This window comes from Teleopsis dalmanni, chromosome 2, assembly GCF_002237135.1.
Source record: "Teleopsis dalmanni isolate 2A chromosome 2, ASM223713v2, whole genome shotgun sequence".
Lineage (NCBI taxonomy): Eukaryota > Metazoa > Arthropoda > Insecta > Diptera > Diopsidae > Teleopsis > Teleopsis dalmanni.
Genome location: NC_051847.1, coordinates 21,709,766 through 21,734,840, shown reverse-complemented (window position 1 = coordinate 21,734,840; position 25,075 = coordinate 21,709,766). Strand labels below are relative to the sequence as shown.

The 25,075-nt window shown below is 30.2% G+C and overlaps 2 protein-coding genes across 2 annotated transcripts in view; both read left to right on the top strand.

Annotated features, from left to right (window-relative positions):
- The window catches only part of LOC119683917 (fibrinogen alpha chain), an 83,200-nt gene that overhangs the window by 23,489 nt on the left and 34,636 nt on the right, over positions 1–25,075 (top strand). The gene's annotated exons all lie outside the window — the stretch shown is intronic.
- Positions 8,740–24,781, top strand: LOC119681616 (uncharacterized threonine-rich GPI-anchored glycoprotein PJ4664.02-like). The gene is made up of 2 exons (XM_038094859.1): positions 8,740–17,816; positions 22,093–24,781. Exons 1-2 carry the CDS (start codon positions 9,115–9,117, stop codon positions 24,779–24,781), a joined length of 11,391 nt encoding a protein of 3,796 aa, XP_037950787.1. The 5' UTR covers positions 8,740–9,114.

Genomic DNA, 25,075 nt, shown 5'->3' with positions numbered 1-25,075 from the left:
ATTTTATTATAAATTAATTTTACAATAGTAAGAAATATAAAATTATACGTTAAAATTGTGTAAGTAAGCATGAATAAGTGCAGGTGTTTAAAATATTCATTTATTTTTAATGTACTCATATATACGAGTACAAAAGTGTTCATTTATGTATTAGTTGTATTTTTTTCTATATAAAACGTGTAAGTATTCAAGGACATAATTGTTAAATAAATATTTAATTGAATTAAATATAAACAATAGATAAAATTCATGCTGAAAATATCTAAAGACAATAACAAACGCTAACTCAAAAACTTACAGATTTGCAATGCATATTGATGTGACTATATATTTTGCTTATAATATGGAAAAATGTTCATTGTTTTGACGCATCTTTAAAATTAAATATATTCAAATTATGTATAAAATTATTATTTACGTAATAATCTATTAAATACAATATTATGATTCTTATGTAGACATATATGTAGACATCAAGAAGGCAAAACAAACGTTCGGTCGCTTAAATAAAGTCTGTAGATCATCTCAGCTATCGCGTCGGACTAAAATACGAATATTTAATTCCAACATAAAATCTTGCCTTCTATATGGATGCCAATCCTAGAATACTACGGAAAACAGCATCAATGCACTACAAGTTTTTGTAAATCAGTCATTACGCAAAATTATTAAAGTATTTTGGCCAAATACAATTTCAAACGATCGTCTATGGTCTCTAACTCAGCAAACACTTATGAGAAACGAAATTAAAAAGCGCAAATGGGAATGGATCGACCACACTTTGCGTAGATCGACTGGTGACACCACAAAAATGGTGATTGAGTGGAACCCGATGGGTAGCAGAAGAAGGGACAGACCTACTCAAACCTGGAGAAGACAAACCGACACGGACATGTCACACATGCGGAAAGGCTGGGGAGAGTTGAAGCTATTGGCCAACAATCGTACCGAGTGGAAGTTATTTGTTGTGGCCTTATGCTCCTCCTAGGAGTTAAAGGATTAAATATATATGTATGTAGACATAAAAATTAAATATATAAAAAAGTCATAATTTTCCTTTACCTATTGCGACTATGAGAAAAATTTTTATAATTTTCTATAATTAGTCATTCTTACATTAATAATGAGGAAAAATTTAATAGAAAAGCATAATTATTTACTTATACATAACTATATAATTAAATTAATTAAATGCTGTTTTTGTCAGAAAGAAAGAAAAAGTTTGCTACAGGGTGATCTTGGCAAAACTGTCCATAATAGATAAAATGTTGCTATGTAAAAAATGTTTAAAGAAAATGAATGTATTAGGATATGTAATCATAATATAAAGATTATTGAATGGACTTAATATTGGCATATGTGTTAATTTATGATTTAAGTTACCATTTAACGTTAATGGCATATATTTTTTTTTATTTCTCGGTTTACATTAAACACTTAGCCTTCAAAATATTAAAATAATATTTAAATATGGAAATGAAAAATATTAAATTTAATTAATATGAGAACATTAAAAGAATAAATATTAAATGAATTCTATTGTAATCTAATAGCAACAATTTAATCAAAAAATATGCATTAATTTACTTAATTGACAAATACTGAATGTTAAAGTGATTGACAAGTAAAGTTAGTATTTTTTTGATAGAAAATGTAAGTTGTGTTATCATACTACAGTAAATACTTTAGAGACAATTTAACTATTGCAATACAGATTAATGCGGTTGGTAGTGACAAAAACATGTATTGTTTACATATGTGTATATTGTTTATATATCAATGGATCGGGAAATAAAAGCAAAATTTCATTTATGCACATTCATGAAATTTGCGATGTTGTAATATGCTTAATACATAAACACATAAGAAAATATATAGTCACTGTTGAAGTGAAAGCTGTAAATAGTATTTAAACTAACTGCTTGTCATGGGGCATTATTACCACTGCTGTGTGAACATTTTAATGACTTGTGTGCTTGACATGACATACCTAATCACACGTCCATGTTATGAACAGGAATGGATTAACGTATTTTCAACTTATTTTACTATAAATGCAGTTATAACAATAAACAAATATATTTAGTTATTGATTATGTGTGAAAAATAATTACTTTTTTTATTGACTATTGACATAATAATTTAGAAATACCTGTAGTTAAGATCTTATGGTAAGATCACAAAATTAACAAAGAACTTGTAATTACCTAAAAGTTTTCATTTTATGTTATTGGTGAAGTATATTTGAAAAATATTTTATTCATAAAATTGCACATAAAATTCAAATGATATAGCTTTTTGCAATGTACATAATGGTTAGTAAATTTTCTATGATAATTACAAAAAGATCATGTTGTACATCAAATTGATAAATTAAAAACAGTGCACGTGACCGGTAAAAACGACTGATTGGTCATTTGATTAAAATACAACTTCATTATTATTTTAAGTATTGTTTCTTTTAATTATTTTCAGATATTTCAACACTCTTCAATAGTTATCGAATTAGCCAGTTCTGTATTTAAAATATAAGTTTCGGCCATAAAAATAAATAATATTTAAAGCAAAATACTATAAATTCTTCTTCATCTTTATTTAGATTCAAAAATTGTGAATACGACTAAAGAAAGCAACATATGTTAATTTGTAAATCAAATTTTATCTCAGTCAGACTAGATGCAAATTTATTTTATCTGCTTACTTGAGTTGGTATATATTTACAACTAGTCTGTTGAATTTATTTAAGTTCGTTATTTTTTTTTTGGTTTCAGAATATATTCTAAAGTTTTCATTTCTGCCAATGAAACTGTTTAAATTTGCTTTTTTATATCAGAGACTGTTACATTACTCAATTTTTTTTTTACTTTATAAATATTTGGTATATCACTCTTCTTCTGTTATAAATAACGCATTTTTTTGCAACAAATACTTTTACTATCTCTTAAAATCGTAAAACGACCTTTAGTGCATTGTTGCATAACTATAGGCTTGATGGGTGATTACAAGATTCTATATTGAATTTTTCTATTGCCGATGGTATTTTTTTAAGAGAAGCGTCATATATACATGTATTAGATTACGGTCAGATTCTTAGTATTCTAACATCCTAGATTCTTATTGAACGAATATTGTAGTTTGATATGGTGGATTATATTATTGTTTTATAAATCCAGATCGAAAAATCACTGTAACCAAAATTGTGAAAAAAATAATATTTGAGTTTTTGATAGATCTGTAATAAAAAGAACCATTTTAAAATTTATGGCGTATGCCAGAACACTTAACTACGAACATGATAGTATCAAAATTTAAAAATCACATAACTACTATTGGGTTTAGTAGTTATTAACAAATTATATACATTTAAATAGTTTATGTTATATGTCATTTTGTCAGTTAAATTAAAATATTTTTCACGTATTAAAATCGCAAATCAGAGAAAAGAAAAATCTACGTTCATAAAACATATAGCAAACAATATGTTGATTATTAAATACTTTGATTTTTTTGGAACAGACATTAAAAAAAATAACCCAATATTTATTTTATAAATGCTATATACTTTAGCATTATTATTTTTATTATACTATTTACCTCGGGTTGTTTTTCTTCTATTTGCATTTCCTTAAGTACAGTTGAAAAAAATTTTATATAAATAACAATGTTTAAAAATTTTCTCAGACCTACACAAAATAGCTTCACATTTGGTCAAGGTTAAAAAACCATAATAACACAAATAATATCATATTTAAACAAATATGCAGATAAAGTAACTAAAAGATAACTAAGATTTAAAATTTTTTTTTCACTTTAAAATTTTTGTGTGCTGAAAATTTGAAATCTAAAAACTGAAGTGTAAAAAATTTGAAATTCAACTGTAGAGATGAAATTAAAATATAATATTAAAAAGTTCAATGGCACTTGCACTCCCACTGAGGAGTTAACCAAGCGAAGATGACAATGAACCACAGAAGTAGCTGCATCATGGCAGTGATATTTCTATTGCCATTACATTTTGTTGTGATATATTTTTTAATTATTGCAAATTAGCTTCTACAATATGAAAAAAATCTGAAAGCATAACGCAATTATTTAGTTTTTTCTAATACAGTACTATATCAGAAATTAATTTAAAAAATCAAAATTTTATCATAAGTTTTTTTATTAGTTCTTATATATATTTATTTATACGAGGGCGGTTTGATAAGTCAGTGACTTTTTGAATAAAACAAATTTTTTTCAGCAAATAAACAATTTATTTTTCTACATAATCACCTTTTAGCTCGATACATTTAGTCCAGCGTTTTTCTAATTTTCTTATTCACTCCAAATAATAGGTTTTCGCAAAGCTCTCAAAATACGCATTTGTTTCGGTAATGATTTCTTCATTCGACTCAAATCTCTTACCGCCCAGCCATTTCTTTAGGTTTCGAAATAGAAAATAGTAGCAGGGGGCTAAATCTGGAGAGTATGCTAGATGGGGTAGCAGTTCGTGAATTTTGGCCAATAATGCTTAATCATCACACGAAATTTTTTTTTATTTTCGTAAAAATTCACGAGGTTGTCTGCTTTGAACGGTTATCAAACACCAACTGAACGACGTAGCTTGTTCAAAATTAAAACTTTGCCCACTGGTAGAATACAGCTGACGGCAGCACTGTTGCGCGGGAAATTCAAAAAGTCACTGACTTATCAAACCGCCCTCGTATTTATATTATAAATAATATTTATTGAATAACTATTCACATTGCATTCATATATTAATCACTTATTTACTTTATTTTTATTGCTGTTGTTATTGTTCCGGTATTAGCACTTATGTTATATGCTGATGTAAAAACATAGGTAAATATTTATGACACTATAAGAGGTAAAGAAAATCATTGTAGCGTTTGTTATTATAGTTGTATTATATGTATTCATGGGTGAGTTTACCAAAAATTAACTTCGTTAGAAAATAGATACATTACTTTTAATATTATTTTCTATAAAATAACACCTTTCATTTATTAAATAAATTTATATAACAATTTATAATTGTTTTTAAGAAGTTTTATTTTGTTGATGAACGTGTCTTCTTTTAAGTGAGATATATTTATTCCATCGCTACTGTTACCTTTCCATATTTTTTGTAAAACAATTAGTTTTCATTCTCCAAATAGGCAATCATGTCTTTCTTTGAGGCAAATTAATTTCCCTGGAAAATATTTAACCATAATTTTTATCGACTTATAACATGTTGTCTCAAAATTTCGTGTACAATTGTTTACAGACGACCTCGTTGAATTCAGCATACCAGTCCGTAATAGTTGATATCTCCGGTGCAGAGTTACCATAACACTTATCAAACCGCTATTTAGCCTCATCTTGCTGATGAAGTATTACTATTTTTTCCCTTAAAAAAATAAATATAACTTTTTTTAGTTATAAGGGATGCATAAATGCATAATTTTATGCGTTTACCTACACGGTTATATCCACGCATTTAGTGAAATATTTGTGTAAATTTATCAATCTACTTTATAATAGCACTATTTATATTAGCAATAATTATGACAGCACAAAATACAATGTTCAGCAGCGCAATTTTTTTTCCAATATCGATGCAATTTTAAATATTTATGCAAACTTTTTTGATCAGCTGTGTCGTTATCAATAAATTTTAAAATAAAATACCTAAATTATTTGCGTGTGTTGGTATGCAATTCTGTATTAACAACAAATAAATTTATACGATATAAATTTATTCGGTCAAATTTTCGTGTAAATTGATCAAGTTTATGTAAGTATCAAAATTTGATACTTCATTTTCCAAGCAGATAAACTTATACATATATAAGTTTTATAAGGCATTAATCAATTTCGATGAGCACCCCTTTTGTTTCAAAATTTCAAAACTGCGGTCACCAAAGCCACTATACCATATGAATAAATAATCAGAATTTCGTGAATCTTTGATGCTACGCTCCAAAGTTTATTTGGGTTTGTTAAAAATGTTGACATATTTACATAGAATATTTATAGTAAAAGAAATTTTTACAACCTTGTTTTATAAATATACCTTAAAAACTCTATGAACTTATCGGTAACTTAAGTCTTGATCAAAACAAATAAAAGGAAATAGTAGGTATTTGAAAAAATTTTTTTTAAAAATCTTCGAAACTACACAAGAAACACAAGAAAATGAAGAGTTGAGAGAATATTAAGGATTGTTTAGCCATTCAAATATATTAACAACTTTAAAAACAAACAAATTAAAATGTTTGTTTTACCAAAAACAGGGACTAAGAGCCAGGATTAACCAATATGCAAAGGAGTTAGCAATTGGCAGTTAAAGAAGGCCATGTCATGACGCATAAATGGAATGGCAACAGTAGGCAAACATCAGTACAGGGTTATTTCGCAAATATAAATTAAATAACTTTGAAAATTCATGAAATTTTTTTAATTAAATCATACATGAACATAATAATTTATGCATAATAATTATAATTATTATATAATTATAATTATAATTATGCATAATAATTTGCCAAACAAATATACCAAATATATATATATATATTATATATATCTTATATATATATATTATATATACAAAATCCTATATACAAAATATATAATAATAAATAACTATAAATAACAAAGTAAAGTTTATTATTTATATAACAGAATATAATAGATATATTAATATGAATTTATTTTTTTTTTCAGGTACGTTGACCACTCGATTGGTTTATTTCTTTAATTTGGTAAAATATGCAATAAAGTATTTTTTATGTTTTTATTAAACTATTTGTTTATTTTCTCGTTTTAATTATAAATCATTTTGACAACATTTTAAGTTGTTTTGATGAAAAATTTTTTATACTATAAATGTTAAAATAAAAAATTTAAGATTAGTTTATATATTATGATTGAAAACATTTTCGGGCAATAATATTGTCATAACAAATGAATAAGATGAAAATGTGGACGCTATATAGTAGCATTTATGCATCAAAATGCATATATTCGTAAAGATGCTTAGATTAAACGAAAATATGGACACACTCTGTGGATAGGCGTAAGTTGGTAGGTGCAGGGCAGGTTACCTATTTCCCTAGTCTTACTTCAGGGTAAACCTAATAGTATATAACTGAGTAAGGTTTATTTAACTTATACTTTTACTTTTCTTGCATTCGAACTCAATTTATTTTAAAAAATTACTGAAAGGAATACCCGTAATATTTAGATTTTTTTCCATATCATTAATAATACCTTACATTAACAATTACATAATTGTATAATACATTTTAATTTAATTTAATTTAATTTAATTTAATTATATATAATTATGTATATAATCACATTAATCTTTTAAATATAATACTTAGATTAACTATTACATTACCATTTGTTACATTTTAAACTGTGGTAGCAAGAAGGGGGTCATAGAGCTGAGGTGCTTTCATATAAATATATACATATGTATATTATAATTGGGTACAAATATAACAAACAAAGTTTATTAAGATTGTTTGCATCCTTGTCAATGTACTTGGATAATTTTTTTCTTGTCTACACCTATTTTTAAGCAAATTTCGATTCATCAAAGCCTATATTTTTAATATTGTTAAAAACGCAGTTATTTCTGTTCAAAATAGTGTTAGAGATATCAGATTAGCTTTTGCCGAAAATTGTAGAAGATGTACCTCATTTCTTATATTTGAATTTGAATATGCATTTTTTTTCGGTTTTAATATTATCGAAATTAGTTTAGTCGCAAACTGTAGAATTGTTTTCAAATTTCGTATACTTATGCTGTCTTTTTATTTCGGCTTTATCCATGTCCGTGCAATACAAAGTTTTCCTGTATAACAAAGTTTTCGTAGAGATTATTTAAATTTAAATAAATTAAAATTTTGTTTCTGATATATTAAAACTTCAAACTGTTTAATGACATTTTTTACTGTTATTTTATACCTGCATTCAGGCGAAAGAATTAACTTGTTTTATTTAAAGGACTCTCAAATTGTTTTAAGTACAACTATGAAAAATTATTCAATACATATATATATTTTACTAATATCTCTCTGCAACTTAAGTATAAACGTTTCTTTAACAAATGGATTATTTGACTCTTACATATCTTATATTGAAAAACTAGAATTAATTATCCCTTATAAGTTACGTGAACCATTTAGTGCATTAAATGTACTTATTGAAAATTGGGGAATTTCATCTCTTTATTGGGACTCACAAGATAATCAACAAACTAATAAACGGACAACTACCAGTGATGTGACTGAAAGTTTTAATCACAGTAAACCCACTATTGTACAAGACAAAAGACATCGAATGCGTAGGAGAACAACGAGCAGCACTTCCAATACAGAACTACACACAAAAGATAATCAACGAACTCCGATAAATAATAACGATATGGGAGAAAATTTTAATAACGATAACAAAACTATTGTAAAACAAAAAAAGCGTAGGAAAACAAAAAGACCCAAGAGCAGCACTTCCCATACAGAACTATACACAAAAGTTAATCAACGAACTTCGATAAATAACGATATGAGAGAAAATTTTAGTAAAAGTAACAAAACTATTGTAAAACAAAAAAAGCGTAAGAAAACAAAAAGACCCAAGAGCAGCACTTCCCATACAGAACTATACACAAAAAATAATCAACGAACTCTGAAAAATAACGATATGAAAGAAAATTTTAGTAAAAGTAACAAAACTATTGTAAAACAAAAAAAGCGTAAGAAAACAAAAAGACCCACTTTCAACACAACACTATACGAATTGGTATTCATAAGCACATACGCTACAAATATAGAAACCCCAACATCCCAAACGACGGCTTCAATAATATTAACGACAGTTACAACAGAAACATTAAAAGAGTCGTCGATTGAATATATCTCTGAGTCACTTCACTTAATAAAGTCAACACAAGTTAAAAAAATCAAGCCAATTCTTAATAAAACCTTATCAGCAATAACTACGGCGGAGACAATACTACCATCAGATATTTCATTATATTCGCCAAAATTTTCACACACATCGAAGAGTACTTTCGAAACTTCAATTTCAAATAAAACATTCTTAGCAGAAACATCAATGGAGTCGTCAATGAAATTTGTTTTTGAACCCCTTACTTCAACGGCGGTAATTAAAGTTGAAGAAACTTTACGACCCTTACACGTTACGTCGTCACCAATGGTTTCGGCATTGACAACATCTACATTTGTTTCTCAATTATATTCCCCAATGTCTTCACTTACATCGCAAAGCACATTCGGGTCTCAGATTTCACTGAGTTCGGTTACAACAGTATCCATATTGGGATCGTCGACTGAACATACCTCTAGATCAATAAGTTTAATGACATCATCTCAAGATGAAGAAACTGAGACTTCTGTTATTATAACATTGTCAGCGATAATCTCGAAGAGGACTATATCACCTACTAATTTTTCATTATATTCGCCAATAATTTCATATACATCTGGAACATTGCTTGGGTCTTCAGTTGCAAATATAATGAGGTTACCAGAAACATCAATGAAGTACTCATCGGAATTTATTTCAGAACCTTTTATTTCAACAGCGTTAATTGAAGGTGAAGAAACTGGACGTCCTCTAAATATCACATCGCCATCATTGGCAACGTCTACACTTGTTTCTTTATTATATTCACCAATGTTTTCATTTACATCAGAAACCACTTTCGGTTCTCAAGATTCACTAACAACTGTTACAACAGAATCTACATTGGAGTCTTCTACTGAATTTATTCCTAAATCAATAAGTTTAATGACGTCAACTCGAGTTGAAGAAACTGAGACTTCTGTTAATGAAGCATTGTCAGCGATATTTCCGACGACGACTCTATCACCTATTGATACTTCATTATATTCGCCAATATTTTCATATACATATGGAACATCGTTTGGGTCTTCAGTTTCAAATATAACGGGGTTACTAGAAACATCAATGGAGTTCTCAACGGAATTTATTTCTAAACCTTTTATTTCAACAGTGTTAACTGAAGGTGAAGAAACTGAACGTCCTCTAAATATCACATCGCCATCATTGGCAACGTCTACATTTGTTTCTTTATTATATGCACCAATGTTTTCATTTACATCAGAAACCTCTTTCGGTTCTCTGGATTCACTAACAACTGTTACAACAGAATCTACATTGGAGTCTTCTACTGAATTTATTTCTAAATCAATAAGTTTAATGACGTCAACTCAAGTTGAAGAAACTGAGACTTCTGTTAATATAACATTGTCAGCGATAATCTCGAAGAGGACTATATCACCTACTAATTTTTCATTATATTCGCCAATAATTTCATATACATCTGGAACATTGCTTGGGTCTTCAGTTGCAAATATAACGAGGTTACCAGAAACATCAATGAAGTACTCAACGGAATTTATTTCAGAACCTTTTATTTCAACGGCGTTAATTGAAGGTGAAGAAACTGAACGTCCTCTAAATATCACATCACCATCATTGGCAGCGTCTACATTTGTTTCTTTATTATATTCACCAACGGTTTCATTCACATCAGAAACCACTTTCGGTTCTCAAGTTTCACTAACAACTGTTACAACAGAATCTACATTGGAGTCTTCGACTGAATTTATTTCTAAATCAATAAGTTTAATGACGTCAACTCGAGTTGAAGAAACTGAGATTTCTGTTAATGAAACATTGTCAGCGATATTTCCGACGACGACTATATCACCTATTGATACTTCATTATATTCGCAAATATTTTCATATACATATGGAACATCGTTTGGGTCTTCAGTTTCAAATATAACGAGGTTACGAGAAACATCAATGGAGTTCTCAACGGAATTTATTTCAGAACATTTTATTTCAACAGTGTTAATTGAAGGTGAAGAAACTGAACTTCCTCTAAATATCACATTGTCATCAATGATTTTGGCAGTGACAACATCTACATTTGTTTTTCAATTTTATTCACCAATGTCTTCACTTACATCGGAAACCACTTTCGGTTCTCTGGATTCATTAACAACTGTTACAACAGAACCCATATCAAAGTCTTCGACTGAATCTATTTCTAAATCAATAAGTTTAATGACGTCAACTCAAATTGAAGAAATTGAGCATTCTGTTAACAAAACATTGTCAGCGATAATTTCGACGAGGACTATATCACCTACTAATACTTCATTATATTCGCCAATAATTTCATATACATCCGGAACATCGCTTGGGTCTTCAGTTTCAAATATAACGGGGTTACCAGAACCATCAATGGAGTACTCAACGGAATTTATTTCAGAACCTTTCATTTCAACAGCGTTAAGTAAAGGTGAAGAAAGTAAGCGTCCTCTAAATATAACATCGTCATCAATGAGATCGGCATTGACAACGTGTACATTTGTTTCTCTATTATATTCACCAACGGTTTCATTCACATCAGAAACCACTTTCAGTTCTCAAGTTTCACTAACAACTGGTACAACAGAATCCGTATTGGAGTCTTCGACTGAATTTACCTCTAGATCAATAAGTTTAATGACGTCAACTCAAGTTGAAGAAACTGAGACTTCTGTTAATGAAACATTGTCAGCGATATTTTCGACGAAGACTATATCACCTATTGATACTTCATTATATTCGCCAATATTTTCATATACATATGGAACATCGTTTGGGTCCTTAGTTGCAAATATAACGGGGTTACCAGAAACATCGATGGAGTACTCAACGGAATTTATTTCAGAACCTTTTATTTCAACAGCGTTAACTGAAGGTGAAGAAACTGAACTTTCTCTAAATATCACATCGTCATCAATGATTTTGGCAGTGAGACCATCTACATTTGTTTCTCAATTATATTCACCAATGTCTTCACTTACATCGGAAACCACTTTCGGTTCTCTGGTTTCATTAACAACTGTTACAACAGAACCCATATCAAAGTCTTCGACTGAATCTATTTCTAAATCAATAAGTTTAATGACGTCAACTCAAGTTGAAGAAACTGAGACTTCTGTTAATAAAACATTGTCAGCGATATTTTCGACAAAGACTATATTACCTACGGATACATTGTTATATTCGCCAATAATTTCGTATATATTAAAAACCTCTTTTGGATCTTCAGTTTCAAATATAACGGGGTTACCAGAAACATCAATTAAGTCGTCAACGGAATTTTCTGAAGCCCTTATTACAAGAGCGTTAACTGAAGTTGAAGAAACTAAACGACCTCTAAATATTACAACGTCATCAATGATTTCGGCAGTGACAACATCTACATTTGTTTCTCAATTTTATTCACCAATGTCTTCATTTACATCGCAAACCACTTTCGGTTCTCAGGAGTTGCTAACAACTCTTACAACAGAATCCATATTGGAGTTGTCGACTGAATTTATTTCTAAATCAACAAGTTTAATAACGACAACTCAAGTTGAAGAAACTGATACTTCTGTTAATAAAACATTGTCATTAATAATTTCGACGAAGACAATATCACCATCTGATTCTTCGTTAATTTCGCCAATATTTTCGTATACATCAGAAACCTCTTTTGGGTCTTCAGTTGCAAATATAACGAGGTTACCAGAAACATCAATTAAGTCTTCAACGGAATTTTCTGAAGTCCTTATTACAACAGCGTTAACTGAATTTGAAGAAACTAAACGATCTCTAAATATTACAACGTCATCAATGATTTCGGCAGTGACAACATCTACATTTGTTTCTCAATTTTATTCACCAATGTCTTCATTTACATCGCAAACCACTTTCGGTTCTCAGGAGTTGCTAACAACTCTTACAACAGAATCCATATTGGAGTTGTTGACTGAATTTATTTCTAAATCAACAAGTTTAATGACGTCAATTCAAGTTGAAGAAACTGAGACTTCTGTTAATAAAACATTGTCATTAATAATTTCGACGAAGACAAAATCACCATCTGATAGTTCGTTAATTTCGTCAATATTTTCGTATACATTAGAAACCTCTTTTGGGTCTTCGGGTGCAAATATAACAGCGTTACCAGAAACATCAATTAAGTCTTCAACGGAATTTTCTGAAGTCTTTATTACAACAGCGTTAACTGAAGTTGAAGAAACTAAACGTACTCTAAATATTACAATGTCATCAATGATTTCGGCAATGACAACATCTACATTTGTTTCTCAATTATATTCACCAATGTCTTCACTTACATCGAAAATTACTTTTGGTTCTCAAGTTTCACTGAAAACTAGTACAACAGAATCCGTATTGGAGTCTTCGACTGAATTTACCTCTAGATCAATAAGTTTAATGACGTCAACTCAAGTTGAAGAAACTGAACCTTCTGTTAATAAAACATTGCCGGCGATAATTTCGACGAAGACAATATCACCATCTGATACTTCCTTAATTTCGTCAATATTTTCGTATACATCAGAAACCTCTTTTGGGTCTTCAGGTGCAAATATAACGGGGTTACCAGAAACATCAATTAAGTCTTCAACGGAATTTTCTGAAGTCCTTATTACAACAGCGTTAACTGAAGTTGAAGAAACTAAACGATCTCTAAATATTACAACGTCATCAATGATTTCGGCAATGACAACATCTACATTTGTTTCTCAATTTTATTCACCAATGTCTTCATTTACATCGCAAACCACTTTCGGTTCTCAGGAGTTGCTAACAACTCTTACAACAGAATCCATATTGGAGTTGTCGACTGAATTTATTTCTAAATCAACAAGTTTAATGACGACAACTCAAGTTGAAGAAACTGAGACTTCTGTTAATAAAACATTGTCAGCGATAATTTCGACGAAGACTATATCACCATCTGATACTTCGTTAATTTCGTCAATATTTTCGTATACATTAGTAACCTCTTTTGGGTCTTCAGGTGCATATATAACGGGGTTACCAGAAACATCAATTAAGTCGTCAACGGAATTTTCTGAAGTCCTTATTAAAACAGCGTTAACTGAAGTTGAAGAAACTAAACGACCTCTGAATATTACATCGTCATCAATGAGATCGGCAGTGACTACATCTACATTTGTTTCTCAATTATATTCACCAATGTCTTTATTTACATCGCAAACCACTTTCGGTTCTCAGGAGTTGCTAACAAATCTTACAACAGAATCCATATTGGAGTTGTCGACTGAATTTATTTCTAAATCAACAAGTTTAATAACGACAACTCAAGTTGAAGAAACTGATACTTCTGTTAATAAAACATTGTCATTAATAATTTCGACGAAGACAATATCACCATCTGATTCTTCGTTAATTTCGCCAATATTTTCGTATACATCAGAAACCTCTTTTAGGTCTTCAGTTGCAAATATAACGAGGTTACCAGAAACATCAATTAAGTCTTCAACGGAATTTTCTGCAGTCCTTATTACAACAGCGTTAACTGAATTTGAAGAAACTAAACGATCTCTAAATATTACAACGTCATCAATGATTTCGGCAGTGACAACATCTACATTTGTTTCTCAATTTTATTCACCAATGTCTTCATTTACATCGCAAACCACTTTCGGTTCTCAGGAGTTGCTAACAACTCTTACAACAGAATCCATATTGGAGTTGTCGACTGAATTTATTTCTAAATCAACAAGTTTAATGACGGCAACTCAAGTTGAAGAAACTGAGACTTCTGTTAATAAAACATTGTCATTAATAATTTCGACGAAGACAATATCACCATCTGATACTTTCTTAATTTCGCCAATATTTTCGTATACATTAGAAACCTCTTTTGGGTCTTCAGGTGCAAATATAACGAGGTTACCAGAAACATCAATTAAGTCGTCAACGGAATTTTCTGAAGTCCTTATTACAACAGCGTTAACTGAAGTTGAAGAAACTAAACGACCTCTAAATATTACAACGTCATCAATGATTTCGGCAGTGACATCTACATTTGTTTCTCAAGTTTATTCACCAATGTCTTCATTTACATCGCAAACCACTTTCGGTTCTCAGGAGTTGCTAACAACTCTTACAACAGAATCCATATTGGAGTTGTCGACTGAATTTATTTCTAAATCAACAAGTTTAATGACGACAACGCAAGTTGAAGAAACTGAGACTTCTGTTAATAAAACATTGTCATTAATAATTTCGACAAAGACAATATCACCATCTGATTCTTCGTTAATTTCGTCAATATTTTCGTATACATTAGTAACCTCTTTTGGGTCTTCAGGTGCAAATATAACGAGGTTACCAGAAACATCAATTAAGTCGTCAACGGAATTTTCTGAAGTCCTTATTACAACAGCGTTAACTGAAGTTGAAGAAACTAAACGACCTCTAAATATTACAACGTCATCAATGATTTCGGCAGTAACTACATCTACATTTGTTTCTCAATTATATTCACCAATGTCTTCACGTACATCGCAAACCACTTTCGGTTCTCAGGAGTTGCTAACAACTCTTACAACAGAATCCATATTGGAGTTGTCGACTGAATTTATTTCTAAATCAACAAGTTTAATGACGACAACTCAAGTTGAAGAAACTGAGACTTCTGTTAATAAAACATTGTCATTAATAATTTCGACGAAGACAATATCACCATCTGATACTTCGTTAATTTCGCCAATATTTTCGTATACATTAGAAACCTCTTTTGGGTCTTCAGGTGCAAATATAACGAGGTTACCAGAAACATCAATTAAGTCGTCAACGGAATTTTCTGAAGTCCTTATTACAACAGCGTTAACTGAAGTTGAAGAAACTAAACGACCTCTAAATATTACATCGTCATCAATGAGATCGGCAGTGACTACATCTACATTTGTTTCTCAATTATATTCACCAATGTCTTTATTTACATCGCAAACCACTTTCGGTTCTCAGGAGTTGCTAACAACTCTTACAACAGAATCCATATTGGAGTTGTCGACTGAATTTATTTCTAAATCAACAAGTTTAATAACGACAACTCAAGTTGAAGAAACTGATACTTCTGTTAATAAAACATTGTCATTAATAATTTCGACGAAGACAATATCACCATCTGATTCTTCGTTAATTTCGTCAATATTTTCGTATACATTAGTAACCTCTTTTGGGTCTTCAGGTGCAAATATAACGGGGTTACCAGAAACATCAATTAAGTCGTCAACGGAATTTTCTGAAGTCCTCATTACAACAGCGTTAACTGAAGTTGAAGAAACTAAACGATCTCTAAATATTACAACGTCATCAATGATTTCGACAGTGACAACATCTGCATTTGTTTCTCAATTATATTCACCAATGTCTTCATTTACATCGCAAACCACTTTCGGTTCTCAGGAGTTGCTAACAACTCTTACAACAGAATCCATATTGGAGTTGTTGACTGAATTTATTTCTAAATCAACAAGTTTAATGACGTCAACTCAAGTTGAAGAAACTGAGACTTCTGTTAATAAAACATTGTCAGCGATAATTTCGACGAAGACAATATCACCTTCTGATACATCGTTATATTCGCCAATAATTTTGTATACATCAGAAACCTCTTTTGGGTCTTCAGGTGCAAATATAACGAGGTTACCAGAAACATCAATCAAATCGTCAACGGAATTTTCTGAAGCCCTTATTACAACAGCGTTAACTGAAGTTGAAGAAACTAAACGACCTCTAAATATTACAACGTCATCAATGATTGCGGCAGTAACATCTACATTTGATTCTCAATTTTATTCACCAATGTCTTCATTTACATCGCAAACCACTTTCGGTTCTCAGGAGTTGCTAACAACTCTTACAACAGAATCCATATTGGAGTTGTCGACTGAATTTATTTCTAAATCAACAAGTTTAATGACGACAACTCAAGTTGAAGAAACTGAGACTTCTGTTAATAAAACATTGTCAGCGATAATTTCGACGAAGACAATATCACCATCTGATACTTCCTTAATTTCGTCAATATTTTCGTATACATTAGAAACCTCTTTTGGGTCTTCAGGTGCAAATATAACGGGGTTACCAGAAACATCAATTAAGTCGTCAACGGAATTTTCTGAAGTCCTTATTACAACAGCGTTAACTGAAGTTGAAGAAACTAAACGACCTCTAAATATTACAACGTCATCAATGAGATCGGCATTGACAACGTCTACATTTGTTTCTCTATTATATTCACCAATGTCTTCATTTACATCAGAAACCACTTTCGGTTCTCAGGTTTCATTGACAACGGTCTCAACAAAATCCTTGTTGGAGTTGTCGACTGAATTTATTTCTAAATCAACAAGTTTAATAACGACAACTCAAGTTGAAGAAACTGAGACTTCTGTTAATAAAACATTGTCATCATTAATTTCAACGCAGACAATATCACCATCTGATACTTCCTTAATTTCGTCAATAATTTCGTATACATCAGAAACCTCTTTTGGGTTTTCAGTTACAAATATAACGGGGTTACCGGAAACGCCAATTAAGTCATCTACGGTATTTATTTCTAAACCTTTTATTTCAACGGCGTTAACTAAGGGTAAGACAACTGAGCGATCCCTAAATATTTCATCGTTATCAATGATTTCGGCAGTGGCTACATCTACATTTGTTTCTCAATTATATTCACCAATGTCTTTGCTTACATCAGAAACCGCTTTCGGTTCTCAAATTTCACCAACAGCGGTAATAACTACTACGAAGTCTGCACCTGAATCTGTACTGAAAACACTCAGTTTAAACGTATCAGTTACAACTATGGCAAAGTTTTCATCTGCAACGTCATCATATATTACTGCTGTATCTTCATCTACCATTGAAGAGTAGCTAGAATATGATTATGAAGTTATAAGGCAGTTAGTGACTGTGATGCGAGTTCCTGTTAGCGTCTGTGAAAACTGTACCATTACCCAGCTGACACCCATGACAATGGAGTTTCACTTTTGGTAAAACTAGTACAATAGATATACGAGCATTGTCTGCTATGCATGTATACTCCATATACAATATCTACTTTTCAAATTGTTACTGTTAGTCCTTCGTTACTGGCATTTGTTAAGTGTTGAAGAGGAACTAAAATATGAGAAATGTTTATAAAGTTTGTGGAGAGAGTATAACGTCATGAAACTGAGGCGTTTCACTTTTGGTCAATATTATGCTGATTTAAATATTTGCTGATTATTTCATACTTGTAATAAAATTTTAGTGATCATTGTTTATAAAACCCTGTATAATATATTATTTTAATTATCTGAAATCAATAATTTCATCGGTTTTTATTTGTTTTTGGGTACTGTCAAATAGTATTAATAATTGTATATCCTTGTCGCCGGCTTCCCGAAGACGCGATCTTATATTTGTATTAAAGAATTGTCGTAGATTTATAAAGTAAGATATACTTTGTCTATCATGGTGGTATGCCTGCAGGAATAAAATATCTCAAATATAATTCGGAATCCATTCTGGATTGAAAGGTCCTATACGTTAAAAAAAATATAAATAATAGCGTATAACTACGCTATTTGTTGATAAATCTTTCAATCCATATTGTGATCAAGACCTTATACTAAGTTTGTCGTTTGTTATACATATTTATGTGTATTTAACGCATGCATTCGAACGTCTTAGGTGTTTAATTTTTTATATAAAAAATTTGGAACCGAAATAAATAAACTTGTAATATTACATCTACATTTATGAGTATATATATGAAACAATATTAGATTTCAAATGTTTTGAAAAAAGAAGTATTTTAGTCATTTAACAAAGTTTCCATGGCGTTTTATATATTCAAATAGTATACTAATTTAAATGGAAATGATTTTAAAAATTTCAAAACTATTTTTTACTGTTTTTACCATTATATATGATATAAAAGTTTTCAAAATTTTTTCTCCCGCAAAACACATCAAGCACATGCGTATTACATTTTCATTGAATGAATTTTCAAAGAATATACTACATATATTCTTATATAATATTTTTGATTTCGATTAGTAATAAAATTCTACATAAAACCCAAAAATTTCAGGACAATATTGTAATTAGAAGTACTTTTAAAAATGTATTTATCCTTCATATCACACCAAACACATACACACGATTTTTCAGTAAAAAAAAAAAAAGGCATATGTCACAAAAATTTTTTTTTTTAGTTTTGATTCAAATTAATATATAAATTCTACTTCAAAAATAAATATTTCGACTGTGATATTCATTTTAGAAGTAACTAAAAAAAATTAATTAATCAGGTGTCCTTCACGTTACTCATACGGACCAAAGAACCATGAAATCAATTTTCGAAGGAAAACTATACAAAAACTTTTACTTTTTATTCCTGAATTGAGTTTATCATTAAATTCTACATAAAAATTTGGTAATCAATCAATTATCTTTGAAACGCTGTAAATTTCAAGTTTCTACCTCTTATAGAACTTGAGATATAGCCATTTGAAAATGTGTCTACTATGCCAGTTCTTAAAATCCCATGGGTCTATATCTCCTAGAAAAAAAATCACAAAATTTTTTCCCGAGATACGAGTCTTTTTATTTTATGAAAGGAGCTCATAAAAAAAATTTCAGTCAAATCGGAGATCATGGGGTCAAAAAGGTGACCGAGTTGTAAAAGAATGACCCATATACCAATATTAATATCATATACCAATATCTCCATATCAATTTCAAATACACCATATTTTTTAATGGGATGTGTGAATCCCATTAATAAGTGTCATTTAGAAATTTGCATTACACATTTCTGATGTCAATTTTCAATTTTTATCACTCAAATAATGAATAACTTTCATCTCTCAATTGCAACTATAATTAAGGTTTTCTTTTCGTTTATGAAATTTTTTCTGTAATTATGACCATACCATGTTTGGAATATAAATTATAAGTTTTCCTGAAGAATATGTTTTTTAGAACCAACACAATTTTATTTTAATATTAGGCGTTTTCGGTGGTTCGCAAGTGTGGCAAAAAACGCATGCTGGCCTATATTTGCTGAGCGAAACATTGGCATCACTGTTACAATCTGTTTTGCAAACATCAAATCTTGCATATGTGCACATAATAAATAGTTAATATGACAATGAATATCGGCAATGATTGGTAAGATGGTGGATCTCATAGGCATTCCTTTTAATTGATAGTAACATTGGCTATTATATGACATTGAAAATAGCCATTTTCCCATATACAAAATTCTATTATTTAATTACTTATTGTTAGTCACTAATTACTCAAAAGAATATAATAAATTTTTTGAAACCCTTCAAAATAATGAAAAAAGTTATTGTTATTTTTTTTTTTTGATAATTTTTTCTATCAGAGTAGCAAAAAAAATACTCGACACTTACGAAAGAAAATATGTGAAGCAATAACAATGTTCTAAAAATCTTCAAAGTTTGGTCTTACTCGCAAAATATTTTACGTCTTAAGTTTCAGTGCAGCCAAATTGAAAAATCAGTCTATTTTGAATGTTCGCTGGAAATATGTTGCAAAATTTCAGTCATCCGTTAAAATCATATAAGCATTTCATTTCAGAATAAGTTCCAATACGTAAATAAATTAATTAATTTAAATATATGTACAAGATAAAAATGCTTACGATTGTCATTCTAATATTCATTTTGATTTCTTTTTTTTTCGAAACAAAAAACATATATCAAAAACAAGCATTTGAAATATTTTAAAAGTGATGCCAATTTGTTTCAACCAGTTTTAATGTTGTTTTTTTACAACTCAAAAAAAAAAATTATGGCTAATATTTCAGAAAGAAACCCAGAACCGATCAACAAAAAATGCAGGGGTTTGGCTCTATCTAGCACCGAACCCTTCGATTCATATTGATTCTTGTGCGTTCCTCTCATATTAAAGATAATAAAATATTCAAGAACATACAATAAAGTAGAAGTGTGTTTTTTTGTTAAATTAATTCGTTAACCATGTTTTTCTGAAAGAATGAATAAAAAAAATTTGAACATGAAAAAATACTATTTTATACATATACGTAAAATGAATTCGCTCTAGATTGAACTGAAAACCGATAACATTCTAGAAAACGATTTCCAAATTCGGATTCGAAACTCTGCTCATTTCTAACATTTGATTAATGTATTTTATTATGTTTATTGATATTATTCATACATCAGATATCCGTTTAAAAATATCATTTTAATTTATATTAATCATACATCATTAACATAAATTAATTAAAAAAATATGTTATCATCTATTAACATTATATAAAACATGTAAACAATAGTTTGATGTAAAACTGCTTCTTATCATCGTGTTTCGGGCGTAACTTTTAACAGATTTATATGTTGTTGAGGAAGGACTCTAAATATCTACAACATAAACAATAGTGGAAATATTGCGCAAAAGAATAAACTATAGTTCATTAAAAAGTTGTTAATTTTTTATACTCAAAACTTGACTTTGATTGAAGCAATGTTACTTATTATATTACTTCTGCAAAACTTCAGTATAATCGCGATTTTAATTAATTACAGATTTCAGGTACGCTGATTGAAAACATTTTTAACCAATCCATTAATATTAAAATATTCTGACACTACGAATGCTTCATCCAGAGTTAACTGGTTATCAGTGCTTATAATGTTTGCTTTAAGTTTTTGTAATTGTGTGCATATACATATAAAATTAACTTATAAATTATACTCATATATAGTATCATTTAAATTTTGACTTCAACAGTTTAAAATTTCTTTTCAATAGAAAGTATAACTACAGTTTAAAAAACAATGAATGAAATCATGACTTTGTCATAAATGGAGGATAATACTGCTAGATCAAAGAATTAATTTTTAAACAACTATATATATTAACTTAATATCTAAAGTTTTTTTAATAAAAAATCATAGTGCACATATAAACAAAAAATATTTTATAAACATTTCATCCAAAAGCTGTAAATTTTGGAATGTCAAATAATTAAATTTCATAAAAACATATATGAATATATATGGAAAAATAACTTGATTTCAAAAGGTACTCATAATTAGTAGAATCTGATATTTTCTGCAACAAAATGAAAAATTATTCAATATTTTTCTTACTAATCAATATTTGGAGTTTAAGTACAAATGTATCATTGACTAAAGGAACATATCTTCAAAATCAACAATTTTTAAGTGAATATGTAGATGAAATAGGTAAAGTAGAGTTGATGGTTCCTAAAAATATGCCGCAAACTCCTATAAAATTGTTGGGCAACTTAATAGAAATAATACATAAAATAACACGGAAATGGCGTAAAGAAAAACCGGATAAGCCTACGCAAAACGAAACATCAACAACCAAAATTCAAACACCTGTACATAAATCTTCAAAAAAATCTACATTCAGAAGATCGTCTAAAAAAAGTGCAAGAAGTTCGACTAAAACAACCTCACCGTTTTCCGTGAAAACAACTGAAACACTTACATCAACTAATACAGAAACAGAAAAAAAGGGAGTGCTGGAATTTGAAGTTAAAGAAACAAAAAGCTTCACAAAGGCTGTACAGTTTACAAGAAGACCTTTTCTTTGGTCAAGTACACATAGCATAACCTTATCTATCAAAGAAAAAGAAACAACAACACCTTCAAGCACCACATCACCACCGGATATTACAATTGCAGTGACTTCGTTCTTGACTTCAGTAATATCACCATCAACTATTACATCGGTAGAGGAAGAGAAAGAAACGGGTGCGCTGGACTTTGAAATTGTTATGGAAACAAAACGCCTAACAAGGATGCTAAATTTGACAACTCTAACTAAAATTATTCTATTATCTCCGATCTCCGAAACAAAAACATCACCCTGCACTACACCATTACCTACGTTTCATGTAACTACTACGAAACCTGCAACTGAGACTTTACTAAAAATATTTAGTTCGTTTGTGTCAACTACTGTTGAAGAAGAAAGAACTTCACTTGTTACAACACCATCACCGGACATATTACCCACAATAACTACCTTCCTGACTGCCGTCACTTCATCTTTCATTACATTTACTTCCGAAACCCATCCTAATATATCAGTATCACAGTTTAAAATCAACATTATTGTAACTACTATAAAGTCCGCAACTGAATCTATGTCGACAGAACTTAGTGCAATTGAATCTACATCACCACTAAAGATCTCACCTACAATAACTTCTTTTCTAACCTCCGTGACTTTATCTTTAATCACATTCACTTCTGAAAGTCCTCCTAGTATATCGGTATCACTGTTGGAAACTAGCATTACTGTAACTACTATGAAGCTCGTTACTGAATCTGTACTCAAAACAGTTAGCGCAGATCAATTTCTTACCGTAGAAGAAACAAAATCATTGTTAATTGTTACATCACCACCACATATCTCACCTACAATAACTTCTTTCCTAACATCACAGTTGGAAACCAGCATTAGTGTAACTACTATGAAGTCCACAACTGAATCTATGTCGACAGAACTTAGTGCAATTGAATTATCTACAGTAGAAGAAACAAAATCATCGTTAAGTGCTACATCAGCACTAAATATCTCACATACACTAATTTATTTTCTAACTTCTGTCACTTCACCTTTAATCACATTCACTTCTGAAAGTCCTACTAGTATATCGGTATCACAGTTGGAAGCTAACATGACTGTAACTACTATGAAGTCCGCAACTGAATCTGTACTCAAAACAGTTAGCGCAGATGAAGTTCTTACCGTAGAAGAAACAATATCATCGTTAAGTGTTACATCACCACCACATATCTCACCTACAATAACTTCTTTCCTAACTTCACAATTAGAAACCAGCATTGTTATAACTACTATGAAGTCCGTAAATGAGTCTATGTCGACAGAACTTAGTGCAATTGAATTATCTACAGTAGAAGAAACAAAATCATCGTTAAGTCTTACATCACCACTAAATGTCTCACCTACAATAACTTCTTCTCCAACCTCTGTCATTTCACATTTAATCACATTCACTTCGGAAAGTCCTCCTAATATATCAATATCACAGTTGGAAACTAGCATTACTGTAACTACTGTGAAGTCCGCAACTGAATCTATGTCGACACAACTTAGTGCAATTGAATCTACAGTAGAAGACACAAAATCTTCGTCAGGTGTTTCATCAGCACTAAATGTCTCACCTACAATAACTTCTTCTCTAACCTCTGTCATTTCACCTTTAATCACATTCACTTCGGAAAATCCTCATAATATATCAGTATCACAGGTGGAAACTAGCATTACTGTAACTACTGTGAAGTCCACAACTCAATCTATGTCGAGAGAACTTAGTGCAATTGAATCTACAGTAGAAGAAACAAAATCATCGTTAAGTCTTACATCGCCACTAAATGTCTCACCTACAATAACTTCTTCTCTAACCTCTGTCACTTCACCTTTAATCACATTCACTTCGGAAAGTCCTCCTAATATATCAGTATCACAGTTGGAAACTAGCATTACTGTAACTACTGTGAAGTCCGCAACTGAATCTATGTCGACACAACTTAGTGCAATTGAATCTACAGTAGAAGAAACAAAATCATCGTTAAGTGTTACATCAGCACTAAACGTCTCACCTACAACAACTTCTTCTCTAACTTCTGTCACTTCACCTTTAATCACATTCACTTCGGAAAGTCCTTCTAGTATATCGGTATCACAGTTGGAAACCAGCATTGCTGTAACTACTGTGAAGTCCGCAACTGAATCTATGTCGACACAACTTAGTGCAATTGAATCTACAGTAGAAGAAATATCAATCATCCGTTAAGTCGATTACACGCATCTAAACGTCTCACACAATAACTTGTCTCTAACTTCTGTCACTTCAACTTTATCACATTCACGTCGGAATTATTCCTCTAGTTTATCTAATCACAGTTGGAAACCAGCATTACTGTAACTACTGTGAAGTCCGCAACTGAATCTATGTCGACACAACTTAGTGCAATTGAATCTACAGTAGAAGAAACAAAATCATGGTTAAGTGTTACATTTCCACCACATACCTCACCTACTGTAACTTCTTTACTAACTTCACAATTCGAAACTAGCATTATAGTAA

Coding starts and splice junctions, on each gene's coding strand:
- LOC119681616 (XM_038094859.1), top strand. CDS start 9,115: ATGGAGTCGTCAATGAAATTTGTTTTTGAACCCCTTACTTCAACGGCG. Junction 17,817..22,092: donor TCATCTACCATTGAAGAGTA/GCTAGAATATGA, acceptor CAATATTTGGAG/TTTAAGTACAAATGTATCAT.